This window comes from Bos taurus, chromosome 27 (genome assembly GCF_002263795.3).
Source record: "Bos taurus isolate L1 Dominette 01449 registration number 42190680 breed Hereford chromosome 27, ARS-UCD2.0, whole genome shotgun sequence".
NCBI lineage: Eukaryota > Metazoa > Chordata > Mammalia > Artiodactyla > Bovidae > Bos > Bos taurus.
This window is the reverse complement of record NC_037354.1, coordinates 16,219,246-16,240,260: the sequence shown is the minus strand read 5'-3', so window position 1 is coordinate 16,240,260 and position 21,015 is coordinate 16,219,246. Positions and strand designations below refer to the sequence as shown.

Genomic DNA, 21,015 nt, shown 5'->3' with positions numbered 1-21,015 from the left:
TAAAACATTAACCACATAAAATTCTTAATATTAAATTATGATAGAAATGTTATTCTGCATTTGTGAATGCAGCATGGGTGCATTTGTGAGGCATCTGAATTTTTTTAAATGTGATGTTTGACTGCTTTTATGATTCCACTCTAAGCCACAATATTCTAAGGTTAAATATTAAAGCTTTGCAACTCTTGCCTTCTGGGAATGATTTTTATTGCTGTGCCCAAGGAGGCAGAAGGAATGTGAGAGAAAGCACTGCCTCAGTTGGTTTTTCTCTCTCTAGACTTTATGTTCCTACGGTTGGCATTCTTCTATATTTTATCGAAGAGACACAAGTTAGGCTTCTTTGGCTCTCCAATGGTTAAGGCTCCACACTTCCAATGCAGAGGGTGGGGGTTTAATGCCTTGTCAGGGAACTAAGATTCTGTATGCTACATGGCCAAAAATTAAAATAAATAGTTGCTTATATTGGAGTCTCGGAGAAGGCAATGGCACCCCACTCCAGTACTCTTGCCTGGAGAATCCCATGGATGGAGGAGCCTGGTAGGCTGCAGTCCATGAGGTCGCTAAGAGTCGGACACGACTGAGCGACTTCAGTTTCACTTTTCACTTTCATGCATTGGAGAAGGAAATGGCAACCCACTCCAGTGTTCTTGCCTGGAGAATCCCAGGGACAGGGGAGCCTGATGGGCTGCCGTCTATGGGGTCGCACAGAGTCGGACACGACTGAAGTGACTTAGCAGCAGCAGTGAGAAGTCTGTATAAATCTGGGGGAAATCTGATTATGCTTCCTACCAGCAGCATAGCTTCCTCAGGCTTTCTGTAATTGCTTGGCTGAACTGAGCTTGGGTGAAGAAGACAGTGCCTCTACACTGCAGTGAACATGGTACAGACTAGCTATAAAGATGAGAGTTTAGGGCTTCGCCGGTAGTCCATGGTTAGGGACTCGGCATTTTCATTGCTATGGCCAGGGTTCAATCCCTGGTCAGGGAACTAAGATCCCTGATGCCATGTGGCAGGGCCAAAAAAAAAAAGAGAGAACTAGTAAAAATGGCAGAGTATTTTACTGTGCTTTTAATCTATGCCAGGCATTATTTAACATCTATAAATTCATTTAATCCTTATAGCAATTCTTTGAGGTGGGAATCATTATTGCCCTTTTATAAATAAAATTAAGGGAGATTAATTTGTACCAAATCATACAGAGAGTTTGTGTGACAGGCTTCAAACACAGATCTACCTGTCCATGGGATTCTCCAGGCAAGAATACTGGAGTGGGTTGCCATTTCTTTCTCCAGGGGATTTTCCCAACCCAGGGATCGAACTCAGGTCTCCTGCATCGCAGGCAGATTCTTTACCATCTGAGCCCCCAGGGAAGCCCCTCCTGACCTAACCTTCACACTTTTCCTTACTACACCATCCTGACCATCAGATATTTCCTTGACACCTGGACCCTCTGATTTAATTCAGGCCATGTTTGTATTTCACAAAATATTGAATCAACCATCCAGCCTCCTGTAAATTCTCACAAGCTACTGACTTTCAGGAAGCAGATCAGGGAGATGTTTTATGCTACTGAGCTCTTGTGAAAGTGTTACAGTTATGTCTGCTTGCTTTCCAACAAACAGTGAAAATGGTGCACTTAAGTATTAAGACAATTGTCTTACGGAAACAGGGCGCGATCCGGGACCTGCCACGTGGTGCTCTCCAGTCTCGGAGCCTATTGGGGGCAGCCGGCTCCGTGGGGTTTGAGTCGGTGGGGAGCCCATATGGTCCACACCAGTTTGCCTGTAAACACAACAGTGTGACCTGAGCACCCAGGTGCAGAGAGACGAAAGACTTTTCTGCAAAGCTCCTCACCTGAGCTATTGATCACAGCCTGCCTCCAGCGCCTAGCAGAATGAGCTGAGTTTCCTGAAGATGAATGCGGGTGGGGGACTGAGCCCCAGCTCCAGTCACTCCCATGTTTAGCAAGGACTATAAGCCTGTGTTTAATAAGTGCTCAGCTATGTGCAGAACACACAAGTTTCTGAAGGTCTAGTTCCTCCCCTTATGGAGATTTGTTGTTGTTTAGTCTCTAAGTTGTGTCCAACCTTTTGCGACCCTGTGAACTGTAGCCCAGCAGGCTCCTCTGTCCATGGGATTTCCCAGGCAAGAATACTGGAGTGGGTTGCCATTTCCTCCTCCAGGGGATCTTCTGGACTCATGGATCGAACCTGTGTCTCCGGCCTCTCCTGCATTGGCAGAAGGATTCTTTACCACTGAGCCACCAGGGAAGCCCTAAGGGAGATTACAAGTTATTGAAAACAAGATGAAGACACATAAATAATTAGATTACAAGGCAATGCAGTTGATACAGTGCTATGTCCAGTATCTGGTTCTTATTACAACTGCTGTAGAAATTTAGGGAATAGAGCAATCAATGCAGGATAAAATTAATTCTACTCTGCAGGGCTTAGGTGAGGAAAACCACAAAATTTTATGTAAGGTCATAAAATCAAGAGGTAAGATAATGCTCTTTGATGGGAAAACTAAATATTGTGAAAATGTCAATTATTCCTAAATCTTAAATAGATTTAAAGCTATGAGGTCCAATGTGATACTTTTTTTAAAATTTGACAACCAGATTGTAAAATTTATCAGGATGGGTTAGAAATTTTAATAAAAGAAGAGTAAGGATGATAAGACACCTTCCTTACCAGATAATAACATTGAAAAATTAAATGATCCAACTCATGCACAAGAATAGAGATGGATACTCTAGAAATGAATAATAATTCATTTTTCATTTATTCACTAATCATAAACTTATGAAAATTAAAATATGACAGGTTTTGATCCATCAGGTTTTAAAATACACATACTACCTAAAGTTTACAGGCTGTAAGGAAAGAGTCTTATCTGTTTCCAGGGGATCTATAAAAATTGGTAGAACCATTCTTAGAAGAACTTTGAAAAAATATTTCAAGAGCCTTAAAAATATCCATAATCTTTGACCCAGTAGCTTTACTTCTAGGACTTACTACCAGGAAACAATTTTAAGACACCCTAACTAAGATTTGCAGAAGGCAATGGCACCCCACTCCAGTACTCTTGCCTGGAAAATCCCATGGACAGAGAGAGGGGCCTGGTAGGCTGCAGTCCATGGGGTCGCTAAGAGTCGGACACAACTGAGCGACTTCACTTTCTCTTTTCACTTTCATGCACTGGAGAAGGAAATGGCAACCCACTCCAGTGTTCTTGCCTGGAGAATCCCAGGGACGGGGGAGCCTGGTGGGCTGCCGTCTATGGGGTCACACAGAGTCGGACATGACTGAAGCAATTTAGCATAGCATAGCATAGCATAGCAACTAAGATTTATGTCAGATAATATTCACTGCACATTATAATAGTGAAAATATAAAAGATATGAAATTTTCCAGTAACAGGGCAACACATATACCCACATAATTATATTTTAGTCATTAAAATCATGCTTTCAAAAATATGCAATAACATGGAAAATATGAGTAATGTTTAAGTGAAAAAGTGTATGAAAAAGTGGTACATTACAGGACTTCCCTGTGGTCCAGTGGTTAAGAATCTGCTTGCAGATGCAGGTTCCATCTTTGGTTGGGGAACTACTGATAAGATCCCATGTGCCACAATGTAACATCTTGTGTGCAGTGACTAGGAGCCAAAGCAGCCAAAAATACATTTAAAAAAGCTGTTCTTAGACTGTCAAAGCAATCAACAAGACACTACTATTAACCTAAATATTGCCTGACACTTGGGTGACTGAGAAAACGGCTTCTTTATAATTCTACAATTAAAGGAAGTGACAAATGTCTTTTTAATAGGCAATGATTTGATGTTGATTCCCCAAGGCCAATAGATTTTCTGAAATTCCCTACACAGAGTGAAACTTGTCCTTAGAGATAAATAAAACTAATAGGTATGTTGTTGAGTCTTTAAGTTGTGTCCGACTCTTCTGTGACCTCATGGGCTGTCCATGGGATTTCCCAGGCAAGAATACTGGAGTGGGTTGCCATTTCTTTCTCCAGGGGATCTTCCCAGTCCAAGAATCGAACAGCTCCTGCCACATCTCCTGCATCGCAGGTAAGGTTCTTTACTGCTGAGCCAGTAAAGAACTATTTACTGGAGCTATTTACTCTAATAGCTATGTATATAAATTTTTACACATCACAATGAAAGTATCAATTATGTTTTTTAAAGGCTAATAATTTGCTAATTATTAGTTTTACAGACTTGGTCACTGAAACCCATCCAAGACCCTCTCCCTCAAAGAACTTGCTTTTGTTTGGCTGCCTGTGCTATAGGTACATGGCCTGACTTTATATTCTAGTATCCAACTAAGTATACTACTTCAATTCATGTTAAATATCCAGAGGAATGAACCACTTAGAAAAATGTTCATATAAAATTTGACAGCGGATGCTTTGTCTGGAATAAACCACAAACTAAGTGACAAGCATCTCTGTCCTCTGTGATCTTTGCTTTACCACCAGAAACAAGACTTACAGTTTTGTCCCCCTAAGAACTTCATCACTGTACACACTGGGGATTTTCAGCCTCTGGGAGTCCGAGGTAAGAGAAGGCAGCCTCCTGTGCGCGAGCGTTTTCTTTGCGGACGTCTGTGGTCCACGAGCATCCGTGATCCGGGCCAGACGGTTCTGGGCTGAGGAAAGAACAGCGGATCCTACACCCAATGGTTTGTCCTCCTGCTCACTCCTGGGGGAGAGAAAGCAACTTAATTGTTCAGGGGTAAGCTCTGCGAGAACAGGGCATTTACATATTATCCTTTAGCAGACTCTGTCTAGAGCCTGGCATACAGAACATAGTCCCATTTGTTCAATGAATGAACAGACTAACATGCCCAGCTCAATTTTAATTTCAATGAAGGATCATCAACAGGGAAAAAAGATCTAAATTTATTCTTGTTTGCATCAAACCATATAGCCCACAAGAGGCAGAATTCATAGCTACAGTCCCCTTTTCTTATCAGCCCCAACCTAACAGAAATTGTTTTGTGGCTGATACCTGACTATTGTCCTTTTACTTTACACATTGACTGCATGTGGTCTTTAGGGCTAGAACGCATCCAGCCCGGGCAAGAGGGTGGATCACTATTTTTTATACGCACTGTGTTCTATCTGCAAAACAGGTAGGTCTCTGCTGAAGTGGTTTTGCTTGAATTGTCATCACACCATTCAAGTCACTATAAAAATTGTTGGAGAAGCGATGTATCTGAGGAAAGTAAACACAATAAAAATTAAAAAGCATCCAGGGTCACTGCAATTACTGTTAAAGGACACCTTCAAACTGGCTAATGGGAGGTGAATTTAATAAAGGGACTCTATTTTCTAAAAATATGTGAAGAGAAATTAATAAAGAATGACCAGATTTCCAAATGGGCTTCTCCAGTCGCTCAGCAGTAAAGAATCCTCCTGCAACTTTGTAGAGTTATTAGGAGAATTCAATTTGATAACCTTGGTGAAAGCGTGAATAAAGACTAAATTATTACTAATCTAATATCTGGCCTGTAATACGACCAAGTAGATTTAAAATAATATTTAGTTTCAGGCAAACAGGATTTCTGAAACTAGAATTCTAATTCCAGAAAAATGTGGCAACCCTAATCCCATTTTCCTCATATCGAATACATATAAAAATGTCAGAGGCATAAATTAAACCTAGTGTGATTACCACCAAATGCTTTGTCTATTTCAAAATAAACTCTACTAGTATTTTATTTTTACTTTTAACTTTGTTGCCCATTCACTTTCTTTTACATTTATCCAAATTAAAACAAAATAGCTATCAAAAACATTTTTAAAAACCATAAAAAGCCATAAGTACAACAAAATATCTGTTGAAAAATTTCCTTAGATTTGAAAATTTCCATATTTCTCAAGTATATTTATGTTGAAGTGAAGTGAAGTAGCTCAGCCGTGACTCTTTGCAACCCTGTGGACTGTAGCCTACCAGGCTTCTCCCTCCATGGGATTCTCCAGGCAAGAGTACTGGAGTGGGTTGCCATTTCCTTCTCCAGGGGATCTTCCCCACCCAGGGATCGAACCCGGGTCTCCTGCATTGCAGGCAGACGCTTTAACCTCTGAGCCACCAGGGAAGCCCTATACTTATGTTGCCTGATAGTTAAAGCTTTTCTTCTATGTTGTCATCACTGTTCATTTGTATGTGATTCACATTTCATATTTTAATATGAAAAGTGGGAAATATTATTGAGCCTGTCAGCAATTTAAAGAGACCAAAAAGTACATTAAGCTGGTAGCAATTTCAAAAGTTTCTTTTGAACAGCACAAGCAAAGACTAAGTGGAAAGCCCTGGCACTAGAGAGTAAATTCTTTTAGTTATTTCTGTTTTAATCCACTGCTCCCTGAACCTCACACCCTATTGCTCCTATGCTGGGTGCCTATTTCTGCCTCCGCTTTGTCATCCTCCAAAGTTGTAGTCTCTATCTAAAGCTACAGCTGTCATCTATTCTAAACATATCTACTAGACTGCCTCTGTGTGTGTGTGTGTGTGTGTGTGTGTGTGTGCGCGCTCACGCGCATACACGCATGTGCTGTACTCTTTGTCATGGCTTGACTCCCTCCAACTAACTTGTAAGAACCAGGAATTTCGTCTTCTCTTTTGTCTACTTCCCCACACCAGATGTGCTGTGCAAACATAAAGTCCAAACTCCTTAGCCCTCCGGAAGGTCTCCCATGAACAAGTGCATCCTTTCCAGCCTACTTTCCACTAGATCTTTCTTTGCATAGGGATGTAATTCAAGAAATCCGTATTGAGTTCCCAGTACATGTTTGTATGATTCTGTGCTCACAACAACCCCTTGCACAACATATGATTGCCCTCATTCTACAGATAAAGAAACTGAAGTTTAGAAAAGTTGAACAACAGGTCCAAGATAATCCTCCTTACGGGTCTCAATTCCCAATGCCACGTCCTGCCACAGAGACTCTGCTGGTCCCGGCGCCCCGTTCTCCAGCCCTCAATCGGTCACTGCCACCCTCCCTCACGCCTCCACGTGAGAACTGTCTGAATTGACCCACACAGTCTTCCCACCCAGGAAAACTACCTGTTTCTTCATGTTTGGCTCAACTTTCATCTCCAACCTGAAAGATGAAGCCTCGCTTCAGGCAGGGTAAATCATCCTCGTCCGCATTCTCTTACAGCCCTTCTTTTGCACATCACTTAGAGAAGACACTGCATCTGACCTGTATAATACTTTTCACTCGACTATTTCAGAGAATATGCTGTGATCATCTCTGTATGTCCTTAAAACACCTAATATAGTTGGTGTGTGGGTGCTCAGTTGTGTCTGACTCTTTGCAACCCCATGGACTATAGCCCACCAGGCTCCTCCATGGAATTTCTCAGCCAAGAATACTGGAGGGCGTTGCCATTTCCTATGCCAGGGGATCTTCCTGACCCAGGGATCGAATCTGCGTCTCCTGCATTGGTAGGCAGATTCTTTACCACTGAACCACCTAAGAAGCCCCAATACAGTTCACTTAATACAAACTCAATAAATGCTGAATGAACTCAATGCATACTCATTGATTGAGTCTTTTATTGCTTTGGTGGGAGGGAAGGAGAACATCTGAAACCTTCAACTTGTCTAGAAATACTGGGGAAAGCATGTTTTCTTTTCAAAAATTGTGGAATCAGTTCTACCACTCCAAACAGCTGGAAAGTCACAAATCTGAGTGTCCCTGCTCTGTCAACCAATCTGGTGATTCTATTAAACTTCATCTGAGTGTCCCTGTTCTATCAGGAAATCTGGAAATTCTATTAAACTTCATAAAATATTTTAAAATTTTGGTCTTATTGGCCAACAGACCCAAATATCTTGATAACAATTTAACACTGGACACTGGCACTCTGGACAACCTGAGGCCAGATACATAAAGACTGAAAGAAAGAGACAGCGAGAAAGCACCTACCTGCTGTGGGTTAAGATGAGAAGCCAGGGATACACTTCGAGTTTCAGAGCTTCTGGATGGCGGAACACTGGACACATCAGCGTTAATGCGGGAAATGACTGTGGGTGGAGATTTATTCTCAGCTACTTTCAATTTTTCTTTCTGTTTTTTTCCTTCTGTGCCAAAGAAAAACCAATATCATTACAAAACATTATCTAATACTGTATATGTATTTAAAATTCACTGTTCAGAGAGAGCATTTCTTCTTGAGATCCTTGAGTCTGCAGTGGCCACTGAACCTTAAAGAGAACAGACCCTACAGAGTAATGGGCTTTGACACTTTTCCAAGAGCATCTAATGAAATGCCTATCCTTTCAGTGGTACGTAAGAAAAAAAAATCAGAATTATACACTGGAGCAAGAATGATTCTTGGTATTTTATAATATCCCAATTAATCCCTTTGATTGCAAAAAGTAATATTTAATTAATATATTATTAATTATATATAATATAATATATATTATTATAATATATACTATTATATTGGTTATTACTATATTATTAATATATTATATTATAATAATATAATATATATGATATATTATTATACTATTGTGAAAATTGGTTAACAGGAGTCATTACTATCCACCACTGACATTTCTATCATGTTTCTGCTCGGTTTCGAGTAGAGAACATTTTATACAGGTAAATGAAGTGATTAATAAATTAGCTTTGTTGACCTTTTATTTTATAAATAATGTCATCTAGAATTAAAAAAACAATATCCCATTACTAGAGATTAGTTAGGTAATTTTTTAAAATCAGAATTTACAAAGTGACTTCGAGCTTCTCTCTAATGTATTTCTGTATTTTTTCAGGAATACCTCAATCTTTTTTTTATAGCTCAAAACGTGAGAATGTCATTTCTGAGGTGATTAAAGGTTACTTGTGAATAAAGACAGAAACCCACTTCCCTTCTCACTCCAGTCATGTCCTAGATTTGGCCAAGTCAAGCACGTGGGACAGAAAGCTGAGGAGCACGGGTTACTTTTTCTTTTCAATACGTCACATTCTACAAATTAAGTACCTGTAAGTTCCCAGTGTTTTCTGGTCAGCTTTTCCAACACCTCCACCACATTCATCCAGACGTGATCAAACACTTCTGCAGCCACCGCATCTCTAATACAGTCGTGTGGCGACACGGGAGGAAGTCTGTGCTTACGCCACGTCCTGCGACGATGAGCTGGTTTTTGTTCAAGACAGTCCTCGCCACTAAGGACAAAACCCATTCTCATTACTAAGCTATCAATGGTTGAGGTTAAAAGAATGCTACTCCTCTGTCCAACACACATGCATATTTGTATACTGTATGTATATAGACAAACAGCATTTTTTTAGTACCAATTTTTAATCAGGAGGCAAATTTTCATTATACAATACCAATAGCTCTTGTCTAAGAATCAGATACGCATTTAGAGCAGAGACTGGACCTGGACCTCTTCCCCTTTGCTCTCCTGGGCAGCTAGATTCCGAAACCCCAGGGGACAAAGGCCACTAGGAGCCTTTTTCCACTTTCAACAACGTGCTGAACGCAATTCTTATTTTCTGTCCGGTGCCACTTTGTCAGAAAGAAAGGGAAACACTGCTCTAACACATCTATATTCTGCCAGGAACTGAAAAACTTCGGGGAGCACAGGACTCTGAAAAGAGTGGAAAATCTTTCGGATAAGTGAAAAATGCACAAAACACTAAATGAGCCTATAATCAACATATACGCCCAATAAATATTATTGTACTAAGTCAATGTCGAATAAAATTCTATTTACTCTTGTTTTCTGTCAAAAGCAAAATACTCTTCAATCTTTCCATCCACATCAAAAATCTCTTCTTCCAGAGATGAATGTGCCATGAGGTCCACAACCCTGGTGCCATCAGGACCCGGCAGGGAGGGGGCTGGGAGAACGGCTGGGACTATCTGAGAGCCAGAGATGCACAGCCTATGGGAAAAGCAGATTCTCCATGAGGGTCAGCAATACAATGTTTACATGATCAGGGTGGGCCCTTCAATTAGTTATAAAGCCACAGATTTCCAAATTTTAAAAAGCACTAAACATTACATTTGACAAAAGGCATATGCTTAAAAGCAACATTTTAACCCAGGCATCATTTAAATTTTTAAGGGCTTCTTAAAAGTCTAAATTATTCTACGAGTTTGTGTCTTCTTTGCTATGATGAAGGAGCATCATGGCATAGTCCGTTCCTAAGATGTGTGAATGGCATAAGGGATTTACCAAAATCTGTTCATGAGCAAAAGAACACAGAATAGAGCTTTATTTCTTCTGCTACTGTCTTGAGGCTTAGAATCCATCACCATGAGGCAGTTCTTGATTTGGCATTAGCCCCTGCCTCTCAGAGTATTTGAAACAACAGTTTAAAAGTTAACTGTCTTGATACTTGTATTACATGCACACAGCACCATCAGTTTAGAATCGGAAGTATCTTGGGTAAAAAAAAAAATTGCTCTGTATTTGCCCTTTATTAAAATCTAAATTTCTAAGTTGGTGAAGCCAAGGATCGTGGCTGAGATAGACATGAAAAAGTATAACTAAAATGCATTTGAAAATACTTTTTAGGGCTTCCTACATGGCACAGTGGCAAAGAATCTACCTGCCAACGCAGGAGACACAGGAGACTTGGGTTCCATCCCTGGATCAGGAAGATCCCCTGAAGGACGGCATGACAATTCTCTCCAGTATTCTTGCCTGGAGAATTCCATGGACAGAGGAGCCTGGCAGGCTACAGTCCACGGAGTCGCAAAGAGTCAGACATGACTGAGCGTGAGCACATCTGCTCGTAACAGTGGATGGATGTGTGTGTGTGTGCTAAGTTGCTTCAGTCGTGGCTACTGGAGTTCCCCAGTGGCTTAGCAGTGAAAAAGCCACCTGCAATGCAGGAGCCACAGGAGATGTGGGTTCAGGCCCTGGGTCAGGAAGATCCCTTGGAGGAGGGCATGGCTACACTCCACTATTCTTGCCTGGAGAATCCCATGGACAGAGGAGCCATGGACAGTTCATAGGGTTGCAAAGAGTCAGACACAACTGAAGCAACTTAGCACATGCACACTCTGGCTATTACTTATTCATTTAAATATATAATTTAAAATATGCTTCCCAGGTGGCTCAGTTGGTAAACAATCTGCCTGCAATGCAGGAGACCCGGGTTTGATACCTGGGTCAGGAAGATCCCTTGGAGAAGGAAATGGCAACCCACTCCAGTATTGCTGGAGAATTCCATGGACAGAGGAGCCTGGCGGGCTATGGTCCATGGGATCGCAAAGAGTCAGACACGACTGAGCGACTAACACTTTCACACTTTTCGAAAGTAACTTCTAGCAACATACTCTCTTATATTGCTGCTGTGTCCACAGTCATCAAGGAAGGGTCTTTGGATGGCAGAAGCAGGCCGGCTGCTCTGGAAATGCTCAACTCCTTCATCAGCAGGCGGGATGAGCTGTCTTCCTAATACTCTGAAAGTGGGGGGGGAAAAAAGGAAACTAACATTTTTTTATTGGAAAGGGGAAGATGTTTTGAAGCAGTTTGGAAAGTATGAAGTGATAAGGTAAATACTGGTACATGGGCAGTGTAACGGGATCACAGGAAACGTACGGGCTTTGAGGGGGGGACATACTACACTGCTCTTGCCATTGATGCAGAGCCTTTAGCCAAAGTTTGCAGGCTCCCTGAGCCACTGATTCCATCTGTTCCATTTTGTATCCAAAGTAGAATAACAGTTCCCTTGTAGGACTAACAAGTAGCTTAGAGACAGTATAATCACATTCAGACAACTAGGGTAATGCTAGGCACACAGAAGCTCCCTATGTTAACCGATACATTCGCAACAAAGGAAAATAATGTGAATATATATACTTGGTTTACAGTCCTTGCCATCTTTTCTTTTCTCTACTCTCTCTCTTCCTTCATTTTTATCTTAAGTATATAAGACAACACTGAAAGAAACAGATCTGAGCTCCTGGGTTTAGGCAAGTGCACCATGATGCCTAGGAAAGTCCACATTGCATCGTTAATGTCTAGTGGATTCTAAGACAGGGGCTTACAATGGCCTGGAGACAAAAAATTAAACCTACTGAATAAAGATTTTTAAAAATCTGACTTAATTAACCAAAAGATTTATCAACATGTGTATGGAAGTTCTAATGTAGTCTCCCCAGATATAACCCAGAGAAACTTCAGATAACTGACATGGATTTTTTTTTTTTAACCCTCTAAGTAGGTTTGGCTGAGTAATTGAAGGAAGACAATCTTCCCTTTATACTCAATCTATATACTTCATCTTTGATCTTAAGAAGAAATAGATGAGCTTCTCCTACATAAGGGATCTTGATGAGATGGTCAGATTCATCCACGCCATCATCCAGCAAATAATCTCTCTGTTCCTGCCCAGATCTTGCCCCATGCGTTGCTCCTCAAGGGCAGACAGACACAGCTGCTCAGGCTAGGGAGTGGGAAGGCATGGATAACTCCCTCCCTTCTTCCATTCTTGCACCTGTGATACACACAATGCCTTTCCAGGCATGAGCTCCATTTGCTTCTCACAAATTAAAGTACACTTGGAAAGTCTCCAGATTTCCTCAGACACCATTTCAAAGGGAGTGATTTCTCAGTAAAGCACATGTGTTCTGGGTACATATTTTGACAAGCACTTTCACTCAAAATATACCGACATATTGAACAGGTCAACAGGGAGCAGTTCCCAACCCCCTTCCAGAGAATTTTTGTGAACAACCTCCTCACCTCAGATGCAGGGACCGGCCCGCCCATTCACGGCACTCAGCCTGGAGATTCTGGGTCTGAGGGCTTACTTTCCCTTCAAACAACATTTCCTCGACCTCCCAGAATAACTGCTGTACTTTCTGTGCACTGGCTTTGTCAAACTCCTAAAATATAGAAATGCACATTTAGTTACAGGACTAGAAGTTGTCAATAAAGGCTTCAGAATCAATGACACAAATTTATATAATAGGAGGGAGTGTGACTCGATCGAAACCAGACATACCAGGGCTCCAATTTTTACTCTTCTGAAAAATTACATCCCAACTGAGACTTAGTTTCCTTAACTGTTAAATAGAGATAATCTCTACTACGAGAAAGTCTCATAATCCAAGATTTTACATAAACATAGTTACAGCTATGAATATACATATTAATAGACATTGATAATGACAGAAACACACACACCATATAGCCAAGCACACACACACACACATATATGTGTGTACACAGACATGTGTCCCTCATATAATTGTGCATTAGACACCTAACTACATTTGCAAATTATAATCTTTTTCTAATGAAAAGGAATATTATTTCATGGAAAGGGAAATAATCACTTTCTTTTAATTAAGGAAAACAGAAAAACAAACAAACGAAAAACCACCTTAGGTATCCTAAAAGATGTGGTTATTAGGATGAGACCAGAATATTCATTTTTCCTGTCTGGCCTTAAGAGATTCTTGGGCTGTGGGCGCAGTGAAGTGTCAGTGAGAAAACCCTTCAGTTTTTCTGTATATTGAAAATGACTGAGAAGTAACAGACCTAGAGCCCTTACAGTCAGAAAAACATGAACAGAAGTACAATTGGAAGAACCAATTATTGGCTTACAATTGGAAGAACCAATTATTGGCTTACAGGGCAAGGGCTTTAGTTCAGTCCGTTTTCTCCCAGGGTGGGTGTGTGAAATCTAACCCATAAATTCAGCCTGACATACCTGATCCAAAATGGTCAATTCAGGCTGATTTTCACAGACTGCTATTCCATATTTTCCATGATACTTCTTCCCCTTAGTTGATAAAAAACTAGATTCCCAGACTGCAGGGTAGCTGAATTACCTCTTTTAAAATACAAATAAGGAGAAAACTCAGAAGAATATTTGGCTGGGGTGTGAAGAGGGCTTATTTTCATTTTTCTCTTTGTATTTTGTTGCTTTTTACAAATATTACCTATCGAACAGTAAAAATATGCTTTTAAATTCAAAGCAAAACAATGTTTAGGGACTGGAGTAATTTAAACTCTACAAGTGGAAGTCATAAGACTCTCTTTGGATAATTACTTGAACTTTTGCAGGAAAGGAACCCAGCATTTGGACGGTAATGCTTCATAAAGCAATGGTTCTCAGCCTTCTTCCCATCTGCACTCTTTTGACCAAAGAGTGTGGGTGGGGGTGGGCGGTGTTTATCCCAGAGACAGACTTACATCTCCTCTGAAAAGTGCCCGAGTGATTCAGGGCTGACTCCCTTTCAGCCGCCCCCCAACCCCCACCCTGCACCCCACAACCCTCTCCCTCTGGCCCTCTGGAGACCCGCTCCTATAAAACCATGTAAAACCGTCCTCCCCGGGGAGTGGACCCACATGCACAGTCCAGGGCGGAGAGCTGCTTTTAAAGAAAGCAAAGAAAACCAGAACACAAACAAGAAAACAGCAGGAATGAGACCATCCAAGGAGCTAGTCCGGACTCTTCCATGGCCACAGGGGCGTCACAAAAGCCTGTGTTCCGGAATTCTCAGACTCTTGAGGGGATGAAGAGGTCAGAAACTGTGCAATCACACAGATTTGAATGGTAAGCTTGCACTGCAGACTAAAGTCCCACCGGCTCAGTCTCACTATAGGGTTAACATCTTCTGCTGGGATTAGATGTAAAATATCTGACTTAGAATATTCAGGGGAAATTCCCTAATTGTGATTTTTTTTTTTTAAACAGCTTTTATTTTTCCCCAATTTTTCTCTTGTTCACGTTCCTAATTGTCAGAATCTCTCCTGAATTTCCAACCACAGATATTTATGCAAGAAATCATGTATAACAACCTGATAGGGGTTTGGAGGTGGGAAAAACAGAACTATCAACAGCTAAGATGCTGGATTGTGTGGTTATGGGAGCTTTTTCATCTTTTTTAAGAATCTGTATTTTCAGTTTTATGTGTGACATGTCAGTGCTTTTATATTTATGTGTATGTACAAGTGGACCAGGTAGAGGTTTTAATTTGGTAAAAACTTAAAAAAAATAATAAAGCAGATCATCGTTATGAATTGCAACCATGAGATTATCCAAAATTTTGTGACATACATCATCTCTCCAGGAGTAAATGGAGCTCCTCTCTGTAGATAAACCAGTTGTTGAACTCTGTGTCCCAGACCCAGACCAGGAGTTGGGGGCTTCTGTAGGCGTGGGGCTCCCACTTGATGAAAATGATGACACAGATTCCCTGCAGGAAGAAATATAAGTAACATAAACGACAGTTACTGGAAACAGGTTTTACTGGGAAGCGGCTTCACCTCTCTGAGCTTGCTTCCTCTTTTTTCTTTAAATATACTGGTTAATTTTCACAGTACACTGATTTTCAAAGATTTATGCAGTATAACATTTCACTTGGCTAAAAATAAAGCGTTTTATTTTTTTTCACCTTGGAGAAATCCATGGCCCATCAGTGATTCTGTTTCCCGTATTCATTCAGGCAAGTTTTGATTTTGTGATCAGAAGCATTTAAAGGCTAATTCTTACCGACTGTATTTAGCAATGGCTTTCTGTACATTTTTTGTAAAATGGGTAGGTAAAGGATCTTTGCTTTTCACAGTGAAACTCTGCTTTCCAGATCCTTCTGACAGTCCTCTTCTGAAAAAATAAAATATGAAAAGTAACTGTAAGATAAGTCCATTCATTAGGATATTTAAACTTTCCTTTCATAGAAAGTTGCCTCTCTCTTCCCATTATGTCTCCCTAAACACACACATGTATGAGCACACACCCCACACACACCTCAAGACACTGAGGCTTAGTTCCCTAACATTTTTATTTTTCTTAAAATCAAGGTTGTAGGGTGGGGAGGGAGGTGGAAGAGAGGTTCAGGATGGAGGGATACATGCACCCGTGGCTGATTCATGTTGATGTATGCAAAAACCACCACTATTTTGTAAAGTAATTAGCCTCCAAATGATGCTAAAGCTGAAACTCCAGTACTTTGGCCACCTCATGCGAAGAGCTGACTCATTGGAAAAGACTCTGATGCTGGGAGGGATGGGGGGCAGGAGGAAAAGGGGAGGACAGAGGATGAGATGGCTGGATGGCATCACTGACTCGATGGACGTGAGTTTGAGTGAACTCTGGGAGTTGGTGATGGACAGGGAGGCCTGGCGTGCTGCAATTCATGGGGTCGAAAAGAGTCGGACACGACTGAGCGACTGAACGAAACTGAAAATAAATTAATTAATTTAAAAAAATCAAGGTTGTTATTAACCTATATGCACTGTTACATAAACTAGGGAAAAGCAACTTCTTGTGACTCAACCAGATTGGTCTAAAGGTTGCCCCAAACCTAGGTGAACACAGCCTCACTCCAAAACTTGGTGATGGAACCGTGAACTGGATTTCAGGTCCCAGGTATTCCTTGACCCCAGGCGCCCTTGCACTTGCAAAAGCCAACCAGCTTTGTACCAAAAAAAAAAAAAAGACAGTTTTAAAATATTAAAAGTAATGGAAAACTAAAACAGAAGAAATCTCTCAATTTTAAATATGGCATTAAACCTGGCTGGTGTAGTCCAGTTAGTGTTAATCATTAAAATGTCCTTTCAATGAACCTCTTAAAACATTTACTTCCCTTTAATCAAAATACCTTTCTAACAGTAAACTACTTCTGTTCTTTTATCAAAGTCATATTTTCCCACATGTTTTATATTAACTTTAGATATGGTAGTTATTTGAGGAAAACAGTCAATTTTCTAACAGGGACGCCACTCTAGCATTCATTTAAAAATTTGCTTTTCAAATAAATGGTATGTAATTTTCAACACTTGTGTTTCTGAATGTAAATGGAGTTTTAAAAACTATTAATATGAGGATCAGTTTTACCCTTTGTTATATACTAAAGAACTCTACAACAAGGAGAATTTTTAACAAGTTAATTACTATTACTTTTAATGACTATTACTGAAGGAAATGGCAACCCACTCCAGTATTCTTGCCTAGAGAATCCCAGGGACAGAGGAGTCTGGTGGGCTGCCGTCTATGGGGTTGCACAGAGTCGGACACGACTGAAGAGACTTAGCAGCAGCAACTATTACTTTGTATAGTTATTACTACACAAAAGTGAGCAATCATATATATATTTACAAGGGAGAATAACAGAATTATAGGATTTTTTCCCTCCCTTTCTTGTTTAATAGTCATAAGTACAAGCAAACAATCTTAAGAATAAAGCTGTTAAAGAAAGAGTAATGGAGAAAAGAATATAGACAAGCTTTTATACTAACACACTGCCTTACCTCTAACCCTATCCAGTCATGTCCACATGACTCTATAACTCTAGATAAACATAAAAATACTTACGACATAAGAGACAATAAAAAATTGTATCAAATACATCTGCTTTGAGTATTATAATATATATATATATAAGTTAATTTGCTTGTTATTGAGAAAGAATTTTAAACACCAGGGTGGTAAATTAGATAAAATATTATTCTTTGGTAATATCTATAGAATAAAATAGCATGGATTAGAATCTTGCCCAGGCACTGACAAGGCTGTGTGCTTGACCAAGTTATTTCTCCAGTTGTTGTGAGACTTAAACTAGATGAGTATGTCAAGTGTCTACATAATCAGGCCAGATAAATCACTACTTTGTTGGCATATGCCACTCGATGAAAACATCATGTTCTTATTTTATTTCACTTTTCCCAGCATTTCTGATTATACATCTGTCTTGGTACTTTAGTTTTAAAAAAATATTTATATTTATTTATTTGGCTGCACCAGGCCTTAGTTGCAGCACGTGGGATCTTTAGTTGTGGCATGCGAACTCTTAAGTTGAGGCATGTGGGATCTAATTCCCCAACCAGGGATCGAACCCAGCCCCTCGCACTCGGAGTGTGGAGTCTTAGCCACTGGACCACCAGGGAAGCCCCTACTTAAGTTTTTTATTGGGATGATCCTGATACCTTATTAATATTTTCCATCTAGAGTACCCAAAATACTTCCTTTCACTTAGAGATGCTCTCTGTTTGCTGAAAGGATCCCTAGTGAGATATTAAATTAGTACCTCAAACAAAGAGCACACTTTGGCCCTCTAATCACTCTGAATGTTTCTGTTTAATGCAAAATGAAAGTATCCTCCACATCCAAGATATTGCTGGAGAATTCTTTATCCTTTATAAAGAAAGAAGATTTACAGTTCTTAGCATAGCTACTATCTCCAAAAATGACTATTTATGGAGCACCTAATCCACTCAAGTCCACCTTTCTTATTTTGAGCTCTTCCTCTGCCTTTTCTGCAATTGAAAGTTAAAGTCATTAATCAGACTCATGCCAGTCTGCTTTGTTTTCAATGAACAGTAATTTCTTCTTTCAAAAAATTCACCCTTTTTCTAAGGGAGCAAGGGGATATCTTTTCAAACTAAGAAGAAAGCTGTTTACAAATTGAAGAAGGAACCCCTCTCTTCATATCACACCATATTCTTGCTCAGATCAGCATTCCTACTCACGTCAAAGTGTAGTTGAGGACAGGAGGACTGAAAGATGCACGGATGCTGGGAGGGGGCAGATAGCTGGAAAAGCAGATGCCTGAAAATGCTAGCAACCTCCATACCATTTCTACAACTCTTCTCTCCTCACCTCTTCCCTGCCTCATCTTCTCTGAAACCCCTGTATTTCTGTGGGAAATACATCAGAGTTCAGCTGAACAGCAAATACATTTGACCACAAAGTTCAAAGGAATTCTAAAGAGGAATTTGAGCCCAACAAACTCAATGCCTGCTCAAAGTCATGAAGAAGAGAGGGTTGGAGCTGGTCTTGGGACCCAGGCCATCTAATCTGCATGTCTCTCCAGGAACCACAAGTTACTGATGTGGTGAATGAAGGATAAAACACATAAAACTGGCCATGTTTCTTTTTACAGTTTATTTTGAACCTTGTGGTTTCTCTGGCCTCTAACCATGTACTGTAGTTACATCAGACATAATATTGAGTATCTTTAATATCCTGTAAACTGTCAACTCCTCCGTCATCTAGAGAGTCTAGGAAAGTATACACAACTTAAAGTATGTCTTATAAATATCTTAAAACTTTAAAGTGGTGACATGTCTAGTAAGCTTGTATTATGTGATACACAGACATATAAGCATTTTATACTATTTCCTGTCCATTCTGTTTAAATTTTAGAAATAATAAAATGCCACTAGTCGCTACATTTAAGGCTGTTGATCTGGGCACAGGATCTGGGTCTTAGGGCAGACTGAAGGGCAACCACTGAACTCTATTGCACTAATTGGTTGCTACATGAAAGTTAAATTAAGGCTAAGGTTTGGGAAGATCCCTCGGAGAAGGGCATGGAAACCCACTCCAGGATTCTTGCCTGGAGAATCTCATGGACAGAGGAGCCTGGACCGCTATAGTCCAAGGGGTTGCAAAGAGTCAAACACGACTTCAGTGACTTAGCATGCACATGCACTCTATCTCCTTGAGTCACTCTATTCCAGGTCAAGGAAACGACTAGATAATCGACTTTTATTTTTTTTAAGTTGCCTCTTGGGAGTTACCTGGCAGTCCAGTTAACTGGACTTTCACTGCCTGGCCGGGGTTCCATCCTGGGTTGGCGAGCGGATATCCTACAAGCGCCCCACAGCAGAAAGGAAAAAAAAAAAGCCCTCGATAGCCCACAAACCTCTGTCACTTTGCTCTACAGAAATTCAATTAGTAATCAATAACCGCAGCTTTCAAAATGTATATTTCTGCTTTAAAAGACTGTCTGAAACGTGAATGGGCTGGAATGCAGGATGGTAAACCCTGATTTACACAAGCACATCCTAGAAGCAACTGAGGCTCTCTGCCCTCGGGACTGATGAAAAGGTATCTCAGACACCACGAATGCTCGTCAGACCAAGCGAGCATCTTGGCTCCAGGAGGCCGGATGATGTCAGCACGAGATTTCATGAATGGATGCCGGGGAACACACCAGATGGATTCTGGCTTTGCAAGCAGTGGGAAAAATAAAAAAAATCAAGAGCATGGCACAAAAATGCTATCTATACGGAGGCAAGTTCATGCCTCCTACCTTCCCAGATCAGGACTTACCCAATCACCATCAGCCCCAGGCCTGGGCTTGCGTCCTGTGGGCCGGGCCCGGAGCCCAGAGGCCTGGGCACCGCTGGGCGCTGCCAACCCGCGCCCGCGCCCTGCAGGCGGCGCCCCCGCGCCCCGGGGGCGGGGGGTCCCCGGCCGCCCAGCTCTGCGCACCGGCCCGCTAGCCCTGCATGTGCCTCCGCAGCGCCGCCGGGAACCGCGAGTCTCTAGGGGTGCGGCCAGGGGCGCTCCGGGCCCAGGCAGCGCGGTCCATGGGCACTGCGATCGCCGGGCGCCCGGCGCTGCTCCCCCTCCGACTCCTCCATCCAGATTCCAGTGCGGCAGGGCGACGCCTCCAGGCCCGCGCCCGCCCTCCCCTCCGCCTCCGTGGCTGCCGCGCCCCTCGCGGAGGTCGGGCAGCACCGGAGGCTGGTTCCCTGGCTGCGTCCCCCGTCTTCCAGAGACTCGCAGCGCTCCCTGCTCCCACCAGCCGCCCAGGGCCTCGGTCGCGCCCCCTCTCCCTGGAAGAGCACGCGTGCCCCCTTCCCGCTGCCAGGGGCCACCTTTCACAATCCAGTGCCCTGAGCTTTGACCGCAGGCGTCTACCGCTCCACTGCCCTTCTGCGCCTCCAGTGCGCACCGATCTGACCTTCGCACCCCCTTCCCCGGGGTCTGCCCAGACATGTGTCTGCCATCCTTAACCTTTAAAAATAGAAAGTTAATCAACAGGAGGAATACGGAACCATTTCACCAAGCCCCCTCCTCGCGTCAAAAGATTCCTAGTGGGGATGAGGGTAAGTAGAGGGAGGTTTAATAAAAAGTGAAGTCTCAGCCTGGTAAAGGCAAGATGCTAATCTGATTAACAGGGACTCTAGATCTCATTGGGCTTCCCAGGTGGCTCAGTGGGGAAGAATCTGCCTGCCAATGCAGGAAACAGCAGGAGAGGGGGGTT

General features: G+C 41.7%; 1 protein-coding gene and 1 non-coding gene across 9 annotated transcripts in view; both read right to left on the bottom strand.

Moving 5' to 3' along the window:
• FAM149A (family with sequence similarity 149 member A) overlaps positions 1-21,015 on the bottom strand; it is a 43,386-nt gene that overhangs the window by 3,961 nt on the left and 18,410 nt on the right. For 2 of the 8 annotated variants that reach the window (XM_005225975.5, XM_005225973.5), the window contains exons 2-11: positions 15,513-15,623; positions 15,078-15,216; positions 12,752-12,894; positions 11,341-11,466; positions 9,767-9,937; positions 9,028-9,212; positions 7,962-8,116; positions 5,138-5,241; positions 4,516-4,725; positions 1,662-1,782 (exon numbers count right to left, since the gene is read on the bottom strand). In XM_005225975.5, coding sequence (XP_005226032.2) covers positions 1,662-1,782; positions 4,516-4,725; positions 5,138-5,241; positions 7,962-8,116; positions 9,028-9,212; positions 9,767-9,937; positions 11,341-11,466; positions 12,752-12,894; positions 15,078-15,216; positions 15,513-15,623 — 1,465 coding nt within the window. 8 annotated transcript variants of the gene reach the window in all.
• On the bottom strand, positions 6,053-6,124 carry TRNAC-GCA (transfer RNA cysteine (anticodon GCA)). The gene has a single exon. It is a non-coding gene; the product is annotated as a tRNA-Cys (tRNA).